This window comes from Centropristis striata, chromosome 24 (assembly GCF_030273125.1).
Source record: "Centropristis striata isolate RG_2023a ecotype Rhode Island chromosome 24, C.striata_1.0, whole genome shotgun sequence".
Classification (NCBI taxonomy): Eukaryota; Metazoa; Chordata; class Actinopteri; order Perciformes; family Serranidae; genus Centropristis; species Centropristis striata.
The window spans coordinates 5,933,334-5,954,795 of record NC_081540.1 but is presented as its reverse complement, the minus strand read 5'-3'; the positions used below and the strand labels follow the sequence as shown (position 1 = coordinate 5,954,795).

Here is a 21,462-nt window from a genome sequence, read left to right as displayed (position 1 = left end):
AAGGTGAACAAGCAGAAACCGGCTTGTTTTAAGATGAACGGGACAAAAAGACAGGAATGAAAAGGGAGGAAAGGAAGGAAGAAGCTGAGAGTAAAAGCTGAAGTTTCAATAAATCAACTTCATTTAGGACATTAGTTTGTTGAGAATCTACACATCAATTAGTTCCCGTCCACTTTTAGCACCTGAGTGTGTTTCACCAGCGCTGAGCCGCTCGCCCTTCCACCTGTTCAAAGAAAAGTGGCAACTCTAATCATTGAAACATTGCCTTTTACTAAAAACAGACAGACTCTGGACCTTAATGTAGCTCCACTGGACGGACAAAACTATAGTTTTTACATTTTATTTGCTTTTTTGTTATATTAGTGCCCATTCGTCTATCAGTTTTCCTACCTTCTGTAGATTAAAAACAAGCCCACACAAATCCTTAACTGCTGCGTTCCCATGACAAAAAATATGACAACTACTGCAAGCTGGAAAGTAGCAGAAAATAGCCTGTAGCACGTTTAACTTAACTGCTGCCCTGTCTGCTGTGCAAGTCAGTTCTTGTCTCGTTTATGGTCTGACATACAGTCAATTCAGTACCCCTTATATCACTTATTTTTGCAGGACCTGCATGAGGAGTGCAGCAGTTAACTAACTAAACTTGATAAAAATTTAACTATATTTACTATATTTAACTTGATAAAAATGCCCATTTAACAACCAGGATCAGTTTTGCTCAATCAAATGTGAAAGTAAAGTTGATGATGAGTGTGTGTGAAATGACCAAAAAAAGGTCACAAAATGACCAAAAAAAGACGTAAAATGACCAAAAAGACGTAAAATGACCAAAAAAAGACACAAAAATACCTAAAAATATGTAAAATTACAAAAAAAGACGTAAAATTACCAAAAAAATACCAAAAAAGACACAAAAATACCAGAAAAAGACGTAAAATAGCCAAAAAAAGACACAAAATTACCCCAAAAATACGTAAAATGACCAAAACAAAACACAAAATGAGTCAATCATCTGAACATTTGTCGGGAAAATTGAAGGACAGACATACAGACAGAGACTACACTTTCGTCAGATTTGCAGTAAAAGATAAACTTTGCGACCCTGTATTTGATTTCAGCACTTTGCAGCTCAATGTCTCTCCTCGCTGTTATTAAAACAATCAGGAATTAAATGCAACAAGCCGTGCTAGAAAGCCTGGAGTGCAGCAGCTGCTGACATGGCTGAGAGCTGTGGTCCAGTAATCTGAGGCCCACGGTGACCTCTGGACCGGGACGCTGCTCTCTGCTCCGGTTAAAAATAACCTCTGCATTACAGAGCTATCTTTGTTTCACGCAGAAAGACACACACTGTACACACACAATGCACATTATCTCTCATGTTACTGTACATACACACACACACACACACAGATCCTTTTACCTGCTGTCACTGCAGAAACTACATCCAGAGTCCGGTTTGATTATAATCTACCAAAAACTGTATTAAAACTACAGATTTAACTCTAAATGTAGTCACACACTGCAGACACATAGTGAAGACTGAAGTGACTGAACTCTGGTCACTGTAAAATACATAACTGAGTCCAATGTGTAACATAATTGCTGCTTTTATTTTCATATTGATTCTTGGACTGCTGGCACACAGGGCAACGGTCAATAGATGACTTGTTAAGAAACACTCTGGAAATTTTTATTTATGCTCGGTTGGACCTTTGGCACTAACAAACGCCAGCTACACCAGCTGCAGAAACAATTTTTAACAACTTTAACACCAGATTTAAAAGTGTAGTGTAAGAAAAAATACTTACAAACACAAACAAGTATGAATTTTACTTGGTAAATGCTTATTTAAACAACCAGGATCAGTTTTGGTCAATAAAATGTGAAAGTAAAGTTGATGACCAAAAAAGACACAAAAATACAAAAAAAAAGACCAAAAAAAGAAGTAAAATGACCAAAAAAAGATGTAAAATGGCAAAAAAAAGGGACTAAAATGACCAAAAAAAGACACAAAATACCAAAAATATATGAAAAATGACCAAAAATGACACAAAATGACCCCCAAAAAGAAGTGAAAAGACCAAATAAAGAAGTAAAATGACCAAAAAGACAAAAAAATTACCCAAAAAAGAAGTAAAATGACCACAAAAGTGTATCACAGGGAGTCTTATCCTGGGGATAAATTCGGTCCATGTGTCACCACTCTGACTCATCACTTTGCATTAAAATAGAGTAATTGTGTAAAGTTTCTGCAGCTCAAACAGCATTTTGCCAAGTCAGAAAGCTTCTAATTTCACAACACGACACAAAATCAGGCCACTTGATCCTTGAGATGCTTGTATCATCATATAGGAATAATGAAATATTTATCCCATTATCAGCAAGAGTCTAAATACATCAAAACCACACAAACACACACACACACTGCTTCACTTCCCCCCGACGACCCGGAGGAACTTGAACATTATCATGCTCTGCCTGTTGGAGTGCATCAGGCTCTATGAATAGGACGTGTTTGATTTTAAAAGGCAGAAGTGGGGCAAGTGTTGAAACATGAAACCGAGACTCCCTTACTGTACCCCCTCGCTCTCACGTGCAGCTCATAAACACAAAACCGATAACAATCTCACATGTTATACTTGAATTCCTCTCTGCTCTGCTCTTCTGTAGGACAGTAGCTTCATGCATGCATCACCTAACCACCCTATTATGACGTAAAAGGCCCAAAAAAGATGTCAAATCACCAATAAAGACACAAAAATAACCAAAATAATATTTACAAACACAAATAAGTAGGAATTTAACTTGATAAAAATGCTTATTTAAACAACCAGGATCAGTTTTGCTCAATCAAATGTGAAAGTAAAGTTGAGTGTGTGTGAAATGACCAAAAAAAGGGCACAAAATCATAAAAAAAAGACACAAGAATAACAAAAAAAAGATGTAAAATGACCCAAAAGACCCAAAAATAACAAAAAAGACAAAAGTAAAATGACCAAATAAGTGTATCAGTTAAATTCTGAATATGCTTTTGTATTATTAACTGCTGCCTAATTTGCCTACTGAACAGTAACCAAATCATATTAAATAATACTTTAAATGTGCCACAAAATGACTCAAACACAGATAGCAAGTACAGTTTGTGTTGCAGATCGTTCATGCGTGAGAAAAACAGAGACAGGAAGTCGCGTCTATCTAACTGCATACCACAACTTGTTTGAATGTAAACACACAAGCATCAGATTTACCCTCTTCCTGTCTGTCAAGGAACACACACACACACACACACACACACACACACACACACACACACACACACACACACACACACACACACACACACACACACACACACACACACACACACACACACACACACACACACACACACACACACACACACACACACACACACACACACTTTCCCCTCTAGCGTGTCACGTTCTGCCTGACCTTGCAGACACTACTGGTGCCGTTTCTGCAGACACACCGGCTCACATGTCTCTCTCTCATTCTGTCTCACACACACACACACTGAGCTCCATAATCATGCCTGCACACACACTCACCTTCCATAGCGAAGCTGTCATAAACCTCCTCATTGTGGACGTTTAGAACCGGCATGGTCCGAGCCGTCTCTCTAGCGTCCTGTCTTCATCCTCTCTAAATCCCTCCTCCCTCCTCCCGTCTCATCACTGTCTGTCCCGTGACTCTGACTCTGGCTTTGAACTACACTTAACTCTGGCATGATCACTGGATTCCTCTCCCCCTCCCTCACACACACACACACACACACACACACAGTCAGTCAGTCAGAGCTGTCTGGGCAAAGAGAAACTGACACATGACAACCCTGCACAAAACAATATCCACTCTAAATCCCTGTGATTGTGATTGAAGAGGATGTGCTCCCTCACGTGTCTGATAACAAACACACCATCTGCTCTCTGAGGCTCCACCGATCAACAGAAACTACAACTAATAACTAATAAGTTTTGGCCTGAAATCAAACTTACTCATGTAGCGGAAAGTCTCCTCGGCCAGCAGGGGGGAGATGGCGCTGTGCTGGCCGGGGCCTTCATCCGGCGAGCAGCTGGGGGACACCACCCAGTCCTGGCTGTCCGACAGGTAGACGGAGCCGGAGTCGGCCGAACCCGAGCCCAGCGAGCCGAAACGCTTCCCGCTGCTGCCCAGACCCTCATCTGTGGGTCAGAACATCAAGTTTTTTGTGTGTGTTTAAGATTAATCCTTTTATAAACTTGCTCTGATGACCTGAGAGGACAGAAATCTCCCATAAAATAGACATAAAATGACCCAAAAAATGACATAAAATGACCAAAAAAAGACACAAAGTGCCCAAAAAATTAAGTAATATGACCAAAAAATTACACAAAATGACCAAAAAAGCCGTAAAATGACAGAAAATTACACAAAATGACCAAATAAGATACAAAATAGCCAAAAAAGACATTTTTTGTGCATGTTTAATTAATTAATCATTTTATAAACTTGCTCTGAAGACTTAAGATGACAGAAATCTCCCTTTGCATCAACCGCAATAAAACATATATTAATATTAATGACGTCTTTGAACCAACTTCAGTCCTGATTATAACGACTAAATGATCATTATTTTTTAAAATAATAATAAATAATAATAATATTATATCAACAGATTTAAGGGAGTGCATTTTTTTATATTCTGTTGTTGGAGGACACTACCAGCTGTTATATTGTAATACTGTCGATGCATTGCATTGAAAACAAATCAAGGATTTATCATGCATCAATGATAATATCAGTTAATGATCAGAGATGCTTTTATTTTGTAAAAAGATGAAATCAGACTGCAGTGAATGTGTTTTGAGGGAGAGTGTGGGCTGATGAAGCATTTCAATATGTGTGATTGTGTGTGTGTGTGTGTTCTTGGCTCAGGAACAGTTAGAGCCAATGTCCTTCCACTTGAGCAAGTATGTGGTTTACTGGGACAGAAGGGGCTAACTATAGCACCAAGCATACTGTACTGCAGGGCAGCAGGACAATGGCAGGGTAGCATTTAAAAAAAGACACAAAATGATCAAATAAGATGTAAAAAGACCAGAAAATGACCAAAAAAATATGTGAAATGACCAAAAAAAGACACAAAATGACCAAAGAAATATGTGAAATGACCAAAAAAGACACATAATGATCATAGAAAATATGTGAAATGACCAAAAAAGGCACAAAAATACCCAAAAAAAACAATGTAAAATGACACAAAATTACCAAAAAAAGACACAAAATGACCAAACAAATGTGAAATAACCAAAAAACATACAATTACCAAAAATACCCCACCAAAAAAAGACACAAAATGACCAAAAAAAATACATAAAATGACTAAAAAAATACACAAGATGAACAAAAATTGTGTAATATGAACAAAAATTGTGTAATATGAACGAAAAAGACACATAATGACACTAACCTACCCATTCTACAGATAACACCGTACCTGTCTCAGTGCTGGACTCTTTCTTCTCCACCGCCCGGGGTTTCACTTCAAACATGTCCTGTCCTTGGAGCAGGAGGGGGGAGGGTCCCCGCTCACACACACACAGCTGGACAGAAAACGCTACTGCTACTGCTGTGACATCCCCATCCTGCTGCAGCACTGAGGGTGGTGCCCACACACACCTTTACCTGAGGAGAGAGGAGTTTAGAGGAGAGGAATTAAAACCAGTGAAGTGGTGAAAGATGTTCAGTGTGCTGGTCGATCTGTGAGTTTATAGAGCAGATCTGACTCCAGGCTGCTGACAACATTCATTCGACTCGTCCCACTCGGCTGCTGATGATAAAACCATTCCTCCCACAGTGCTCGCTGCAGGACTTTTTATGTTTCATTTAGGCTTTGTTGGATTGATTTAACGATTTAGATTACATCAGTCATGCCTTAAGAGTTCAATAAGCTACAAGGCTTTTTTTTCTTCTTTGGTTCCAGTTTATTGGATTGATCTGGCTCTGGGTCTAACATAATGCAACATTTTGTGGTTTATTAACTTGCCATTTTTTTTATTATTGTATAAAAAGACAAACAATAACAAACAGGAAAAGGACAGGAACAATAATACAGGCCAGTTATATGGTGTATGGAGAGAAAGAGATTTTTTTTAAAAATGTGGATGAATAAAGGACGAATCAAGGAAATGGCAGCAAAATGAGAAATAATAATATTTATAATAAGAGTTAATTTAAGTATAAAAAGAGAGTGTGAGAAAAACTCTAATTAAATGACCCCCCCAAAAAAGACACAAAATGACAAAAAAGGAAAATGACCAAACAAGACACAAAATTACCAAAAAATTACACAAAATTACCAAAAAAAACCCACAAAAGAGATTATTTAAATTTAAAAAATAATAATAATAATATTTGAGCTACAAGACTTTTACTTTTACTGAGATGGATTTATTTTTTTTAATTATTAAGAATTCGATGTCGGACATGTACAGACCAGCTATTTTCTTTCACTTTCCCTCTTTGTGCCACATGGAGTTTTAAGGGAGGGCTGAGGGGTGAGACAGAGTCCTCCCACATCCTGTTGACTCTCTGCTCCAGGACTTAAAGGGATGACTGGAGGAGTGAGACAGGATGCTCCTCTTAAAGGGATCCCAGCAGAGAATTAGGAAAATGAGAAACCAGCTGTGGACACGTCATTAGTTCGATTCACTGACCCTACTCTCACTTGGATTTATCACCTCACTAAAGACTTTCCTCATGAGTTTATGATCTCAGATGATGGTTTCAAGTCTTCTTCAATACACCATGATGTTCATTTAGAAAATGATGGTCCCATGTGTGTTAACTTGTTAATCAGGATAGAGGTGGAACAAGGTATATTCATGGCACACTTATAAAATAGCTTTTTAAGGGTGTTAAAAAAAAAAAAATGACCAAAACATTTTTTAATGGCAAAAAATGACCAAAAAAATAGATGCAAAATGACCAAAAAAAGATGTAAAATGGCCAAAAGAGACACAAAAATACCCAAAAATAATGTAAAATGACCACAGCATGATATTCATTTAGTAAATGATGGTCACATTTAGAGTTAAGCAGATCTTGCTTAGGGTGTGGCTACCACTGTGACTTGTTAATCAGGATAGAGGTGGAACAAAACATATTCATGGAACACTTCACATTTAAATAGCTTGTTAAGGGTGTTGTCTGTGGTTTGACTCACAGTGAGTTAAAGAAACAGTTATGATTAAACACTAAAAGGACACTGTGCAGGTTCAGACATCCAACCATCCATTACAGCCCCAGTACCATCTGCACCACTGACCTCTCTGCTTGTATCTGTGTGCGAGTGTGTGTGTGTGTATCAGTAGGCATGCCTGTGGAAAGACTGAGTCCTTGGGCAACATTCACCCTCTGCTTACATAACACTGAGGCTGAAGCTGTTTGTTCCATAGAGAAGATTAATGTGATGCACATAATGCTACAGCCTTATAGAGAGTGCTGTTTGGCTGCAGAGGCCTGGCAGATATACTGTACTGACCCATTAATGACACTGCTATTGGAATTATAAATGTCTCTCTCCAATACGTGCAAAAAAACAACATCATTTTCAGTCGCTACAGACATCAAGATGAGCTGGACAAAGAAAGTCTGCACCAGTTATATTCATATTCACCACAGGAACATCTTTTAAATCAAGATTTGTCTTTGTCCTCATTTAAAATGCCACTGCTGATCCTGACCAAGTGCCTCTGAGTCATCCCACGAGTAACGGTGTCACAGCCAGACAGCTTCGTGTTTGTGATACAGCCTGGACTCGTCTGCAGATTAAATAACAAAAAGATGCATCTACTGACAAGGTTAAACAAAAAACTGTTTTGTTGTCCATTATGAATAGCTAATAGAGGTAAATGGAGATGTGGGATTTTCCTTTTGCTGGAGAAACCGCCACTTAATGGTGCTAACAGATCATTTGCACACTGTTAAATGTGTAAAATGTTAGCCCAGCTGCAAGATAGCAGTAACTCTGCAGCATTATGCACAACACTGGTCTGTCACAGCTGTCTGCTCACATCAGCTTTTATATTTCCCTTCATGTCTAATCTTTTTATTCAGCTTATGCTCTTATCCACAGTGACCTACAGCGAGTGCAGCAGCAGGAATGTCACTATCTGACTATCATACTCCGGTCTGAGCTGAGGTCACAATGAATAATACAATCATACTTCCACACCAGACACTCTAACCTGTTGTGGAAATATAATGTCCTTCTTGGCTTCTATTTGTTTTCAGCTTCACTTGTGTCGTTTCCCAGCATCTACCTATCTTACATCTTATGAACTGGACATGGCCTGAGGGCTCCCTTTGAAAGAAATAGGACAAATGGAAGCAGCATGTGAGTGCATGGGAAAATATAACTGCATATCCAAAAACCTCTGACTAAAACATCAGCTGACATCCCTAACCAAAGAAGAAAACAATGCATACGTAGAACTCTATGATAATGTCAATAACTGTATGTGTGCCACCCTTAACTGTGGAGAAACTGATCAGACAAAACTCCATTTAAAAATGCTACATTTTAAAGATGCAATGCTAGTTAGTAAACATATATAAGTAAATAGAGTAAAACACAATTGACACCCATGTAATTAATACTCAACAGCTACTCTCCAATATGGCGTGATTTAAATATACATATAAATAGTTATTTGGAGAAATATGTACATTTACAGAATGTTTTTCAGTGTTATTTGCCTTGCTGGGATGTGGAAAAAAATAGAAATTGAGGCTGTACTTATCAAGTTTTGTGGGTTATTTACAAGCGAAATTAACCAAAAGATCTCAATGTTTATAATATATTGTGGTTACTTGTCAAAATTAATGATTTAGGTTTTTTATTTATATATATTCTCGTTTAATCCCTCTTTAAATAGACGGAGTAAGCTTCATGTACAATTTACAATGACCTTATATTCTATTGCTAACATTGACATCATCAAATTCTCATTTTTATGAGATATGAGCTTTTAAACATATTTTATACATATAGATAGTAGTTTGGATAAACATATACATGTGTAATTAATACTCAATAGCTACTCTCCAACACGGCGTGATTTAAATATACATATACATATTTATATGGATAATATGTAGCCTATATTTACAGAATGTTTTTGGTGTCATCTGTCTTGCTGGGATGTGGAAAAACAAGAAATTGAGGCTATATTTATAAAAATGATGTGGGTTGTTTACATGCCGAACTAACCAAAAAGATCCCACTGTATGCAATATATTTTGCTCACTTTTCAAAATTATTGATTTGGGTGTCTTATTTCCATATTTTCGTTAAATCCCTCTTCATGTACAACTTTTAACGCACATATATTCCATGTATTACGGTACAAGTTTATTTGTATGACATGAAGCTATCACAGTTACCGTAATACCTGAAGACAAACAGATGCTAACATTTAATGAAACAAGAGCTAATCCGATAAACCAGCTGGTAGTTTTAAGTCATTTATGAATATTTAATTGATTATAATCTACGCGTATTATTTATAAAGTGTTAAATATTAGCCAACGCAGCGATTTAAATGTTTTTCTATGCTGGGCGATGATGACAGCTTGAGCTCCAACAGGCAGCATCCTTCACCCGAGGAGCTCCATTACAGAAATAAATACATTAAATAAATATGTTTGATTGTTATAAAACTCACCCTATGTCAGTGTTATTCCGCAGCATGTGTAATCCGAGTGTTACATGTGGCGTGTTGTCGATCTTTTGACCAAAACCTGAAACAATGGGGCGGAAGGGAGGGAGCTGTACGTCACCAGCGTGCGACTGTGACGTTTTTACCCCGCGTCAATTATCTGTGTCAAATTAAAAGTCCTGTCAACAACAAAAAAAACGAGATTTTCGCGTCGTGCGGCTCGACTTTAACAGCAATAAAATGATAGTTTTTGAGCACAAAGAAAAGTAATTTTGACTCGGGTGGAAGAGAATGAACTTTATAAACAAAAACGGCGCTTAGAACATCAAGCTTTCCTTTGTATTTTTAACTTGTTTTTTTACTTCGAGTTGCTGCCAAGAAAAGAAGGTAAACAGCTTATTTTTATTTCAACCCACTTCAAATAAACACAATAAGTATAAGATTAGGTTTTTAACTGAGCTGAAATAAGTTAAAAGACTTATAACCATGGCTACTTTAGTAAGCTAGCCACCGGAGAACAAAATGTGCGTATTATGTGTCATGTTTTTGTTGTTTATGTCATATTTTCGACTTTAAAAAAAAATCCAATATCACCCAAAATGCTACTACTACTACCTACTTATATATGCTACTAACTAATGATATTAAATCGTGTGTTTGAGTAATAATAGTTGTGTTTGGTTAAGCTAAAATGGCTGCAGTTAATCTTAACCTTGAAGTGTAATTGAATCCCATTGAGATTTTATTAAATCTAAATACTTTTTTTCTTCCTTTTTCTTATTTTTCAACGCTCAATATTGTTGATATGTTTGGTTGGTAGTATTGCCATTGTTATTTATTTATTTATTGTTTGTCTGTTATGCTACACTGCCATTTTATCTTCTTTGTTGCTATTATTGCTTCCCACATCTGCTTGTTTGTTTGTTTAAAACTAAATGGAAAAACCAATAAAAAAATGATCACAAACATTTTTTTTTAAAGTGCAACCAACGACTGCAGCCTCGCGTTACGTCTTCACAGCACATCATGAATAAAAATAACTAAGTGAGAATATTATCTTCCCATCGGGGAGGTGTAGGTTCATTCATAATTTTTCTTACGCCTCGACTGGACGCGGTTGTCTCATATCTCAGATCTGGAGAAGCTGCAGACGGATGGATGAATGGCTGGTTGGATGCTGGCTGCTCTCTAGTCTATCGGGGGATTCAACGCTCGTCTCCAGTTACTCCGCTGCTCTCCATCCTCCTCCTGTCTCCCTCCTCCACCGCGGTCGGTCTCCTTCGGCCTGTGAGCGGATGAATGCCAGAGTCTGTGATTTTACCGTCGCCAAAAGGACTCCATGTCTTTCTTGGTAAGAATTTCACGCTGCATGGATTTATTTTTTTTTATTTTTTTGCCGAGTTGTGACCTGGTAGACTTATAGTCACGAGTCTGCTGCTGGTGGGATATGGCAACTCTCTCACTCAGGAGCTTCCGGAGGGCGATGCACCAATCTGTTTGTCAGATTATCAAATTTGCATTTTTATGAGCTATATATATATACATATATATGAGCTTTTTAAATCTACTTTTGGATAGCTTGCTTGAAAACCTAATTGCATCTGCATATAGACTGTCATGGAAAAAAAATATTAGTCCACCCTTGTTTTCTTCATGGGAAAAAATCATTAGACCACCCCTTTTCTTCAGTTTCTTGTTCATTTTAATGCCTGGTGCAACTAAAGGTACATTTATTTTTTACAAATATAATGATAAATACAAAAATAGCTCATAAGAGTTTAATTTAAAAGCTGATATCTAGCTGTTTTCCATGTTTTTTTTGATAATGATTTTGGTTATTATCAAGAAAACCATGAAAAATCGAGACATTTTATATGGTTTTCTTGATAATAACCAAAATCAGTATGAAGAAAACCATGGAATATGGCTTGATATGAGCTCTAAAATTACACTCTTATCAGCTATTTTTTTTTGTTATCATTGTATTTGTCCAAACAAATGTACGTTTAGTTGTACCAAGCATTAAAATGAACAATAAATTGAAGAAAACAATGGTCTAATTATTTTCCCCATGATTGTTTATATTTATGATGGGCTAATATAGATTAGAAAACCTCATATTTATCTGCTCACATCTAATGGGCGTCTAATTATGTATGCAGCTCTTATCTTGCTCTGTTGGGACACTTCATTCACTCAGCTGCCTCTTTGCTGCCTGTTATCGTCACTCTAATTCTCTCTTCCACTCACCTCTTCCGATAAAATGCCCTGTAAGTGCCCTCACAGCCCGTATTCCCAGATGCTTGCTTCTCTGCCTCATCTCTGACCCTCCCAGTGTATCACCTTCCACTCCCAGGCTCCATGTCTCCTCTCCACTCCTCCTCCTTGTCCTGCAGGGCATGTCTCACCTGTGCTCCCCCTCCCCCCTCCCCCCTCCCTTCACTAGGACTGTTCCTGCATCTCCCACACTCAGGTCCAGCCCTTGGACATAGAGGAGCCCTATGAGGACATCAGCCACCAGTTCCTGGTCAGTAGCCAAGACGCTGTCAGCATGGAGACAGGCGTCACACTGATGCTCTTCATTGTATCATCACTGTTCATTTGTCATGTATCTGGAGCTGCTCAGCCCTGAAAGGAAGCAACTATTTGAATAACACTGCAGCCAGTAAAGCTGCTGGAAACACTTAAAAGGACACTCCATCAATTTTGTAGCACGACTCACAAGAAATACTAAACATGAGCAGTCAAAATTGGTGCAATAGAGGCTGAAATATCCTCATTTCAAGCTTCATAATCAGTGGATACTACAATTCCCATAATGCAACTCAGTATTTATATTCTTCTTCAGAGCCTTTGTGGCTGGATGGATTGCTACTTTATCTAGTATCCATCCTAGAATTTATTACAATCACAAAATTTACATAATGTTTACTTTATCATACCAAAATAAAGTTCCTGGCATGGAATCCACTACATACTAATACTTTTATTATTATGAATAGTATTTTAGTGAAACAGAGCCATGATATAGTCATGGAAAAAATCATTAGACCACCCCTTTTCTTCAGTTTCTTGTTCATTTTAATGCCTGATACAACTAAAGGTACATTTGTTTGGACAAATATAATGATAACAACAAAAATAGCTGATAAGAGTTTAATTTAAGAGCTGATATCTCGACATTTTCCATGGTTTTCTTGATAACAACCAAAATCAGTATGAAGAAAACCATGGAATATGGCTTGATATGAGCTCTGAAATTCAACTCTTATCAGCTATTTTTGTTGTCATCATTATATTTGTCCAAACAAATGCATATTTAGTTGTACCAGGCATTAAAATTAACAAGGAATTAAGGAAAACAAGGTGGTCTAATCATTTTTTCCATGACTGTACAGCTGGTTTACAAGTAAAATATCATTGTAACTGTCAGATAATCGTCATTATTGATTAGATTTTCACCAGAATAATAATATTCTTCTACTACAATAATTCATAACGCAGTACTCAATATTTAGTAATTACTACTAACTATTTAAAAAGTACTGCTTGTCACATTTCCCTCCTGATGGTACAGACTAAACGCTGGGTCTGAATGTATAAAACACACTCAGCTGGTGTGTTTTAAACAAAGCTGCATCAGAAACTCCTGCAACTGTCTGATGCCCCAAAATCTGCCTGCATCACTAAAACTGCAAGCATCACCAACTCCCCCCACCCCCCTCCAACCCCTTTGTTCTGCTCAGAGTCACAGCGCCACCCGCTGGTGGACATCGACTCTTCACACATTACCTCACCACCACAGTACCGTTATGTCAGAATAATAAAGAGGCAGTACGTGAACTTTATCACTGGATCTTAGCACAAAAGTATTAGAATGTAATTGAAAAAGTCTTTGCACGGTAGTTCTTCACCTGTAACTACAGTCATGGAAAAAATAATTGGTTTTTATCAAGAAAACCATGAAAAATGTCTAGATATCAGCTCTTAAATTAAACTCTTATCAGCTATTTTTGTTGTTATCATTATATTTGTCCAAACAAATGTACCTTTAGTTGTACCAGGCATTAAAATAAACAAGAAATTGAAGAAAACAAGGGTAGTCTAATATTTTTTTCCATGACTGTACTTAAGTTTTCAGTTTTTTTCCCCTCTTTTAGATATTTTTCCATTCATTATTATGTTGTAAAGGAAGGAGACGTGCACCAGTTTATATGGATTCAGTTTTTACTGGTCATTAGTTAATGAAGGGCATAGAAAACGTAAACCACATTTAAATTGAGAGTTACTAGTATGATCCACTGAGTCTTGAGACTGTTTATAAAGGTGTGTGTGTGTGTGTGTGTGTGTGTGTGTGTGTGTGTGTGTGTGTTTGTGTCTGTGTGTCTGTGTGTGTGTGTGTGTGTGTGTGTGTGTGTGTGTGTGTGTGTGTGTGTGCGCACAGAGCTGTGACGGTTCTGAATACACTCTGCAAGGCCCAGCAGGTGGCGATGACATCACAGGGCTGTCAGCTGAGCCGGCCCACTACCAGCTCCTCTCTGAGCTGGGTGAGAACGCCACAGCACACACTAGAGTCATTAAGAACTCATTTATACCCATTTTTTAAATAATAAAACAACTGAAAACACACTTTAAATGGTGTCTGTGTGTCACAGGGAGGGGCTTCAATAACCTGAGCCAGGTGAACATGGGACGCCACATCCCGACCGGCCAGCTGGTCGCCGTCAAACAAACCAACCTGGACGAGTGCACCGAGGAGGAGCTGCTGCAGCTGATGGTGAGCTGCTGTGCAGAAACTGACATTTATTTTACCCCAAATCATTTTCATCACACCATTAATATAGGTCAACTTTCATAAAATTGCTTGACATTTTCAACATATGTGCCGCTCTGCATCCTTTACAGATGCAACTTTCTGCTTTGCATATTTTTTTTTCTCATATATATCTTTATTGGGTTGTCAGGACATAATACATATTCAATCAGAAAAGGTACAATTCACCCATTTCCCCCCCTTTTAGAACAACCCCCCGCCCCCCGAACCAGAGAGTTACATTCACATAAAATAAGCAAAAAACAATAAATAGTAATGATAATGAGAAAATACAACTCTCTCCCCCTCAAAGAAAAACAGGAGGGGTGAACAGTAGCCAAATAAACAATAATAAAAAACGAAAAATCACAATATACATACATACATACATACATACATACACATACACATAAAACCAAACAAATAATAATAATACTAAATAAATAAATAAAATAAAAAGGGACATTTAGAGGAGATATACAGAATGCTTGGAAAAAACTGCTTTGCATATTTGCTATACAAATAAAGTCTGATTGATTGACTGATTGATTGTCTCAAACCCCAGAACGAGGTCCTGCTGTCCAGGCTGTTCCGTCACCCCAACCTGCTGACCTCTCGCCTGGTGTTCAGCTCCTGCTGCCAGCTCTGGGTCCTCACTCCGCTCATGGCTTACGGTCAGCCGCAGCTGCACACACACACACACTGTAGAAAAGAAGTGGATGTTGAGATAAATCGCTGCTGATTTCACATCCCACTGACCTGCTCCTCTTCTTGCCTGCAGGCTCTGCAGACACCTTACTCAGAACATATTTCCCAGATGGAATGAGTGAATCCCTGATAGCGTACCTGCTGTACGGCGTGCTGAAAGCGTTGGAGTACCTGCACCGGATGGGCTACGTTCACCGGTCAGTGGAGGACACGAGATGTTAGAAGAAATGTCTGTATTACAGGGGGAAAATAGTGTATTTTTATGTATGTTGCAACACTATAACATGCATAATAACCTTGAGAAATGATCCAGCTGTCTGTCAGAATTGATTTTTTGAAAGGGTTCCCTTGACTTCTGACTTTAATATATCTTAATGGGTTCAATTCATGATATTTCAATGAAGTTTGGGACAGAAAATGCAGGTTTTCGCATGCATTATATGTGTAATTTCTGCAGATGCAAAGAAATATGTTATTTTAAAATTTCTGCATACTGGACTTAGAAGCTGAGACTCTTGTGGATTCAATGAGCCCAATGTCCTTCATGTGTTATGATGTTAGTGAGTGAATCTTGAGCTCAGTGTATAAAATGATCTGCTGTGACCTCTAGGATAATCACAGCCTCATGGAACTTTACAACCACAAAACTAGAGACCTGGAGCATTCAGAGGATGTATTGCACTTCTATGACACTAAAGTGAGCCTGGTACTAATACTGATAAAAAAATAAATGTGTCATGCTTTTCTGCTCCTTAAACCTTGTGCATTACTAAAATACCTCATTTTTAATTGTTCCACAGCCTAGATGATACCATTAATTAACAATAACATGGATTTTCATGCATTTTTATTTTTTGTGCAGCATCAAATTAAAAGAAAAACTCCCACTTGTTACCTTAAAGGACAAACATGTATTATTAAGTGTTTTAACCAACTACTGTCCTTAACTAAACTACCAAATATTCATTCATTTCCAGAATTTTAACCCTTTTTGTATTGCCACTGTTGTTTTTCTATTAGAAAGACAAAAACATTAATTATTTTCTGTAAACTAGAGACATTCAGAGGATGTGCAGCTTTCCTGGGTTTATTCACAATAAGAGGGTTTCTCAGTGGTTTCCAGAAAAAATGGATATTTCTGTGGTGTTCCTCAAGGTTTATGTTTCTAAATGTGATATTTTAGAGGGATTTTTTGTCAATTTTGATCAATTTTTGAGCCGTCTGAAATATAAAAACACAATCATTACATTGAATCAAAGCTTAATCATCATGTTCCCAGCTTTCAGATGATGTGTGGCGTCTAGTTTCATGTATGTAGCAACATGATAACATGCATAATATTCTTGAGAAATGACCGTCTGTGTGTCTCCTGTCAGCGGGGTGAAGGCCAGTCATATCCTGCTGTCGGAGGAGGGCCGTGTCTACCTCTCAGGGCTGCACAGTGTTTACAGTATGATGCGTGAGGGGAAGAGGATGCGGGTGGTGTTCGACATGCCCCACCACAGCCCCGCCCTGCTGCCCTGGCTCAGCCCCGAGCTCCTGCGACAGGTCGGGACTCCCAGATTAAATGATTCTAACAGCTGCAGTACTACAGCCTTTAGCTTTGTTCTAATGGATGCTGTCTCTGCTCTAGTAGGACCTGCACGGTTATGGAGTGAAGTCTGATATCTACAGTTTGGGTATTGTGGCCTGTGAGCTGGTCAGCGGCAGGGTGCCTTTCCAGGACATGGCCCCCACTCAGGTAACACCCAAACATCCATTTAAACACCTTAAAAAGGCCGTTTGTGACCTCTGGGATAATCACAGCCACATGAAGCTTTACAGCCACAAACTAGAGACCGAGAGCATTCAGAGGATGTGCAGCTTTCCTCGGTTTATTTACATTTATTTATTTAACTTTAACATATCGTAATGGGTTCAATTACTGATATTTCCATGACGTTTGGGGCAGAAAAATGCAGATTTTGCGTGCAGTATAAATGTTTCTGTTATTTCCGCCTGCTGTATATCATTAGCCTCATAGCATATTTGCCTAAGTCATATTTGAACGTTTTCGGAAAACAAGAAAAAACACAATTTTTAGTAAGCCCATTGGTATTTTTAATTGATGGTGTAACAGTAAGTTTGCATAAAAAATTAAACGCATTGATTTCATAACAGATAAAAGTCACTTAGGCAGAATATGCCCTGACTAAGGCAATTTTTCTCTTACATATAAATAATGTAGTTTGGTTTGTATGTAGCGGCAAAAATGCCTAAGTCAAAGAGATGACTAAGGCAGAAAGTGATTTTGGACTCTAACAAGTGTTCTGATAGGGAGAACATAGGCAATAAGGCAGAAAGATGCAGCAGTGGTAGGAGAGTAAAGTTAGGCAGATATCACAATTTGGCCAAAATATGACTTAGGCAATTATGCTATGAGGCTAACGATTTGTACATTTGTGCATCCTGGGGTCCCTAAACGGTCTGAGTTGCATAAATCGGGAGAGACACCAAGACTAAAATCTGTGCAGGAACTCTGGCTGCTTTTCTCTCTTTCATATGATCCTTAATGAAATATTTTTGCTTTTTTTGGATGTGACATGCCCACTTTATGCACTTTATCAGAAGCTGTTTGCTGCAGAACCGATGCAGTGTTTCTGCTGCAGTAAAACGTACCGTTTGTATGCACATTTAGCTTTAAAGTGCCGTTTGTGTTCAGATGCTGCTTCAGAAGCTGCGCGGCTCCCACTGCTGCCTGCTGGACGTGGCTCCGTTCCCGCTGGGCGAGCTGGGCGGCCTGAAGGTGTCCCGATCGGGCGTGGACTCGGGCATCGGGGAGAGCGTGGCCACCGGGAGCCTGACGCACAGCGCCACCGCCCCTCCTACAGACCGACCTCAGAGCCCCGCCCCCAAAAACCACTCGGCCACTCTGCACAACCTGGTCCAGCTGTGTCTGCAGCAGCAGCCTGAGCGCAGGTCGCTACCTTAAAGCACCAGGCTGCTTTATTCCACTAATAATCTGATATAAATGAATCATGAGTGTCTTGTTTCTGTCTTTCTCAGACCGTCAGCATCCACACTGTTGACCCACGCCTTCTTCAAACAGGTGGGTTATCAGTCGTGATGCCTCCTCCTCACACTGGAGCTCTGTTTTGATCTAAAATCATTTCTTTGTGAACTTCCACAAGGCTTTTTTATCCTCCTGGATAAAACCCTCATAGACCTGCCAGACAGCCTGTGATCTCAGCCCTCATTAATGTCTTTAAAAGGCTGCAGAGGGCTCAGTTTTAAAGCTAGTGAAGAAATCATATGAAACTAGACGACCTAAGACCTTTATCATGATATCTTGAGTCTGAGTAACTCTGCAAAGTTTGGCTTCATTCTGAATAAGGAAAAATTGACATGGACATTTTTTAAAGGGGTCCCTTGACTTTTTAACTTTAACATATCTTAATGGGTTCAATTCATGATATTTCCATGAAGTTTGGGGCAGAAAAATGCAGGTTTTTGCATGCAGTATACGTGTTATTTCTGCAGATGCAAAGAAATCTGTTATTATAAAATTTCTGCAAACTATGCATACTATACCATGTATATATATACACCACTGGTCAAAAGTTTTAGAACACACCAACTTTTCCAGAATTTAATTGAAAATGATGCAGTTTAATGTCTCAGTCTACTCTGAAATTAACGCACATTTGCAACATTTAAAATTCTTTATTGAGCATGATAGTGTTTTGAAAATAAAAAAAAGATTCAAAATCACATTTTATGTTGAACTAAAGGACTAAAAAAAGACACAAAATGACCAAAAAAGACACAAAATGACAAAAAAGACACCTAAAGACACAAAATGACAAAAAAAAATACACAAAAATACACAAAATGACTTACAAAGGCTTAGAAAATTACAAAGAATTAAAATAGCCCAAGACTCCATAGAGTTAAGTTGTTAACCCATTTCTTGTTCCCTGAAAAAGGCCTACTTGTATAATTCTGAAATGTAAATTATTTTTCAGTTTTGGTTAAGCTTACCTTTTTTTATTTACCTCTGGCAGTTCACCACTTACCTTTGTACCCTTTCAAGCTGTTCATTTGACTTGAACTGCTTGAATTTCAATAAAAAATGGAAAAATTGGGGTGTTCTAAAACTTTTGACCGGTAGTATATATATATATATACATACACACTTCTGAGTGGCGCCTAGTTTTCAGCTTTTATCTCCCCTTAAAGAGCCTCTGTTGCCCTTAAAAAGAGACAAACATGTCTCTCTAGAGGTTAATTAAGAGATGTGTTAAAATAAATGTAGTTGCATTGTTTTAACAGAGTTCTTCTTCTCCCTGACAGGTGAAGAGGCACACTCGAGACACCTTCCTCAGCCTCATGTACCCAGCAGTGCCCCTCACCAGCCCCGAGGACCCTCCGGTGTCCTGCCCCCCGGCCCCGTCCTGCCACGCCCCGACCTCGGCCTCCAGCGACTCCTTCGAGGCCGTGTGGGACTTCTCCTAACCCCGAATCCTCCTGAATCCTGACTAGCAAAGCCAAACACAAGACAATCAAAACAAAGCAATGAGGCCAAATCCTACTGTGCTTTTATTTTGTATTATTAACCCGACTCTCTGAGCCTTTTTTACGTAGTTTTCTAGTTTTTTTTACGTGTTTGTCTGATGCATATGTGGAGTTGGGTTGAGACTGTGAAAGATCAAAGACGCTGCTCTGATCCATGATAATAATAATAACACTATTAATAATAATGGACTGTAAAAGAGTCAAAACACTAATGAGATAATCACGTACTTCCTCTGAGATTAAGGAAAAAAATCCACTTTGAAATACTCTGTAAAACAACTTGGCTAAACAGTATTCTGCTTGTATGGTGCATTTTCATATTCTAATGGATAATGGCCATTTTTTACAAAATACAAGTAAATAGATAAAAAGTTAAATTCAAATAGGTACTTATAAAACCCCTAGAAGTGTAAGTGACTATGTGAAGGTAGTTTTTCCTTTTATGGTGTTATTAGGAATACTGAAGTACATAAAAAAGACATTTACAACACATGTGCATATATATTCATCTATATCAGAGGTTTTCAGACTTAAAACACAAACATTTTCTCTGATGTCCGTCACAAATTCACTTGAGACCGTCCTAGCTGCAGAACTTAATATAGAATATTTACAATATTCACAATTTTACCTTTTCGTCATTATAACAATAATCCAGTGATAGTCGTCTGTACAACCACTAATAAGGTGCAAACTTGAAGTGCTATTAGTGAATTCTACATACTTTTTATAGTGACAATTTGCACAAACAAGAAAAAATATAGGCTAGAAAATATAAAGCCTATTACTATAATAGCCTATTTCCTATTGACTCACATTCAGTTGATTCGGATCAGTTTGCAGCAAAAGTTGAAATAAAAAATGAGCTTGGACTGTGTTTAATTTGCAAAATGAGCCATAAATAAGTCAAACTAATCAAAATATATCTTGTTTATTTGATAAACTTGCACATTTTACTCCTTTATTGTCTTCAGGCCTTTCTGAGAACTCAATTTTTATTAGATTTTGTCTAAAAACTGACCAATGTAAATACATTTCTGCTGTATGTTTGAACATATATGCACATAGTGTTCACCATATGTACAGTCATTAAAAAACATCTTCTCACACTCGAAACAGTCACGGTCCAAACATTTGAATCTCTAGATCACAAGTTAATAATCTCATTATCACAATGTTCTTTCTCCGAGATATCAGGATCATTTTATCTCTAGAAATTAAACTGTTTGGACCGTGACTGTTCAGGGCTGTAAGGTGCAGATTTGGGATTATATCTCGTTCAGTAGATAAAAAGCTCTCCTGCTCTAATCTAACCGTCAGTGATTCACCAGATGAATATTTCTCCTGTGCTCTGTGACCACTTCTCAACCTTTGTTCTGATTTTCTCAACATGTTGATCTGTGTGTAACTGTGATTAAATGTACTGCGTGTGAGAACTGTGATCTACAGTACATATCAGACATGGTAGCTGTATGAGCCTTATATATATAAACTGTATACACATATTATAAATGATATATGAATATACAACATTTGATTTATAAACCTCCTCTCAGCTGTGACTGATTTCTTTATGGATGTGTTGTGTGAACAATTTGCTTATTATGATCAATTCAGAATGATTTTTAAGTATAATGCAAAACTTGAGAAGTTATAGAAGTTTTA

The 21,462-nt window shown here is 38.0% G+C and overlaps 2 protein-coding genes across 2 annotated transcripts in view; one reads left to right on the top strand and one right to left on the bottom strand.

The window, feature by feature from the left end:
• trak2 (trafficking protein, kinesin binding 2) overlaps positions 1–9,844 on the bottom strand; it is a 20,735-nt gene extending 10,891 nt beyond the window's left edge. The window contains 3 exon segments of the mRNA XM_059327869.1: positions 4,017–4,202; positions 5,498–5,685; positions 9,729–9,844. Coding sequence (XP_059183852.1) covers positions 4,017–4,202; positions 5,498–5,552 — 241 coding nt within the window. The 5' untranslated portion in view covers positions 5,553–5,685; positions 9,729–9,844.
• On the top strand, positions 9,518–21,462 carry stradb (STE20 related adaptor beta). Its single transcript, XM_059327870.1, has 12 exons — positions 9,518–10,109; positions 10,856–11,073; positions 12,169–12,249; positions 14,167–14,269; positions 14,378–14,499; positions 15,101–15,209; positions 15,317–15,440; positions 16,620–16,791; positions 16,880–16,984; positions 17,945–18,201; positions 18,289–18,331; positions 19,576–21,462. The coding sequence occupies exons 2-12, from the start codon at positions 11,062–11,064 to the stop codon at positions 19,735–19,737; spliced, it is 1,290 nt and encodes a 429-aa protein (XP_059183853.1). The 5' UTR covers positions 9,518–10,109; positions 10,856–11,061; the 3' UTR covers positions 19,738–21,462.

Coding starts and splice junctions, on each gene's coding strand:
- stradb (XM_059327870.1), top strand. Junction 14,500..15,100: donor AGGAGCTGCTGCAGCTGATG/GTGAGCTGCTGT, acceptor CTCAAACCCCAG/AACGAGGTCCTGCTGTCCAG. Junction 18,332..19,575: donor CCCACGCCTTCTTCAAACAG/GTGGGTTATCAG, acceptor TCTCCCTGACAG/GTGAAGAGGCACACTCGAGA.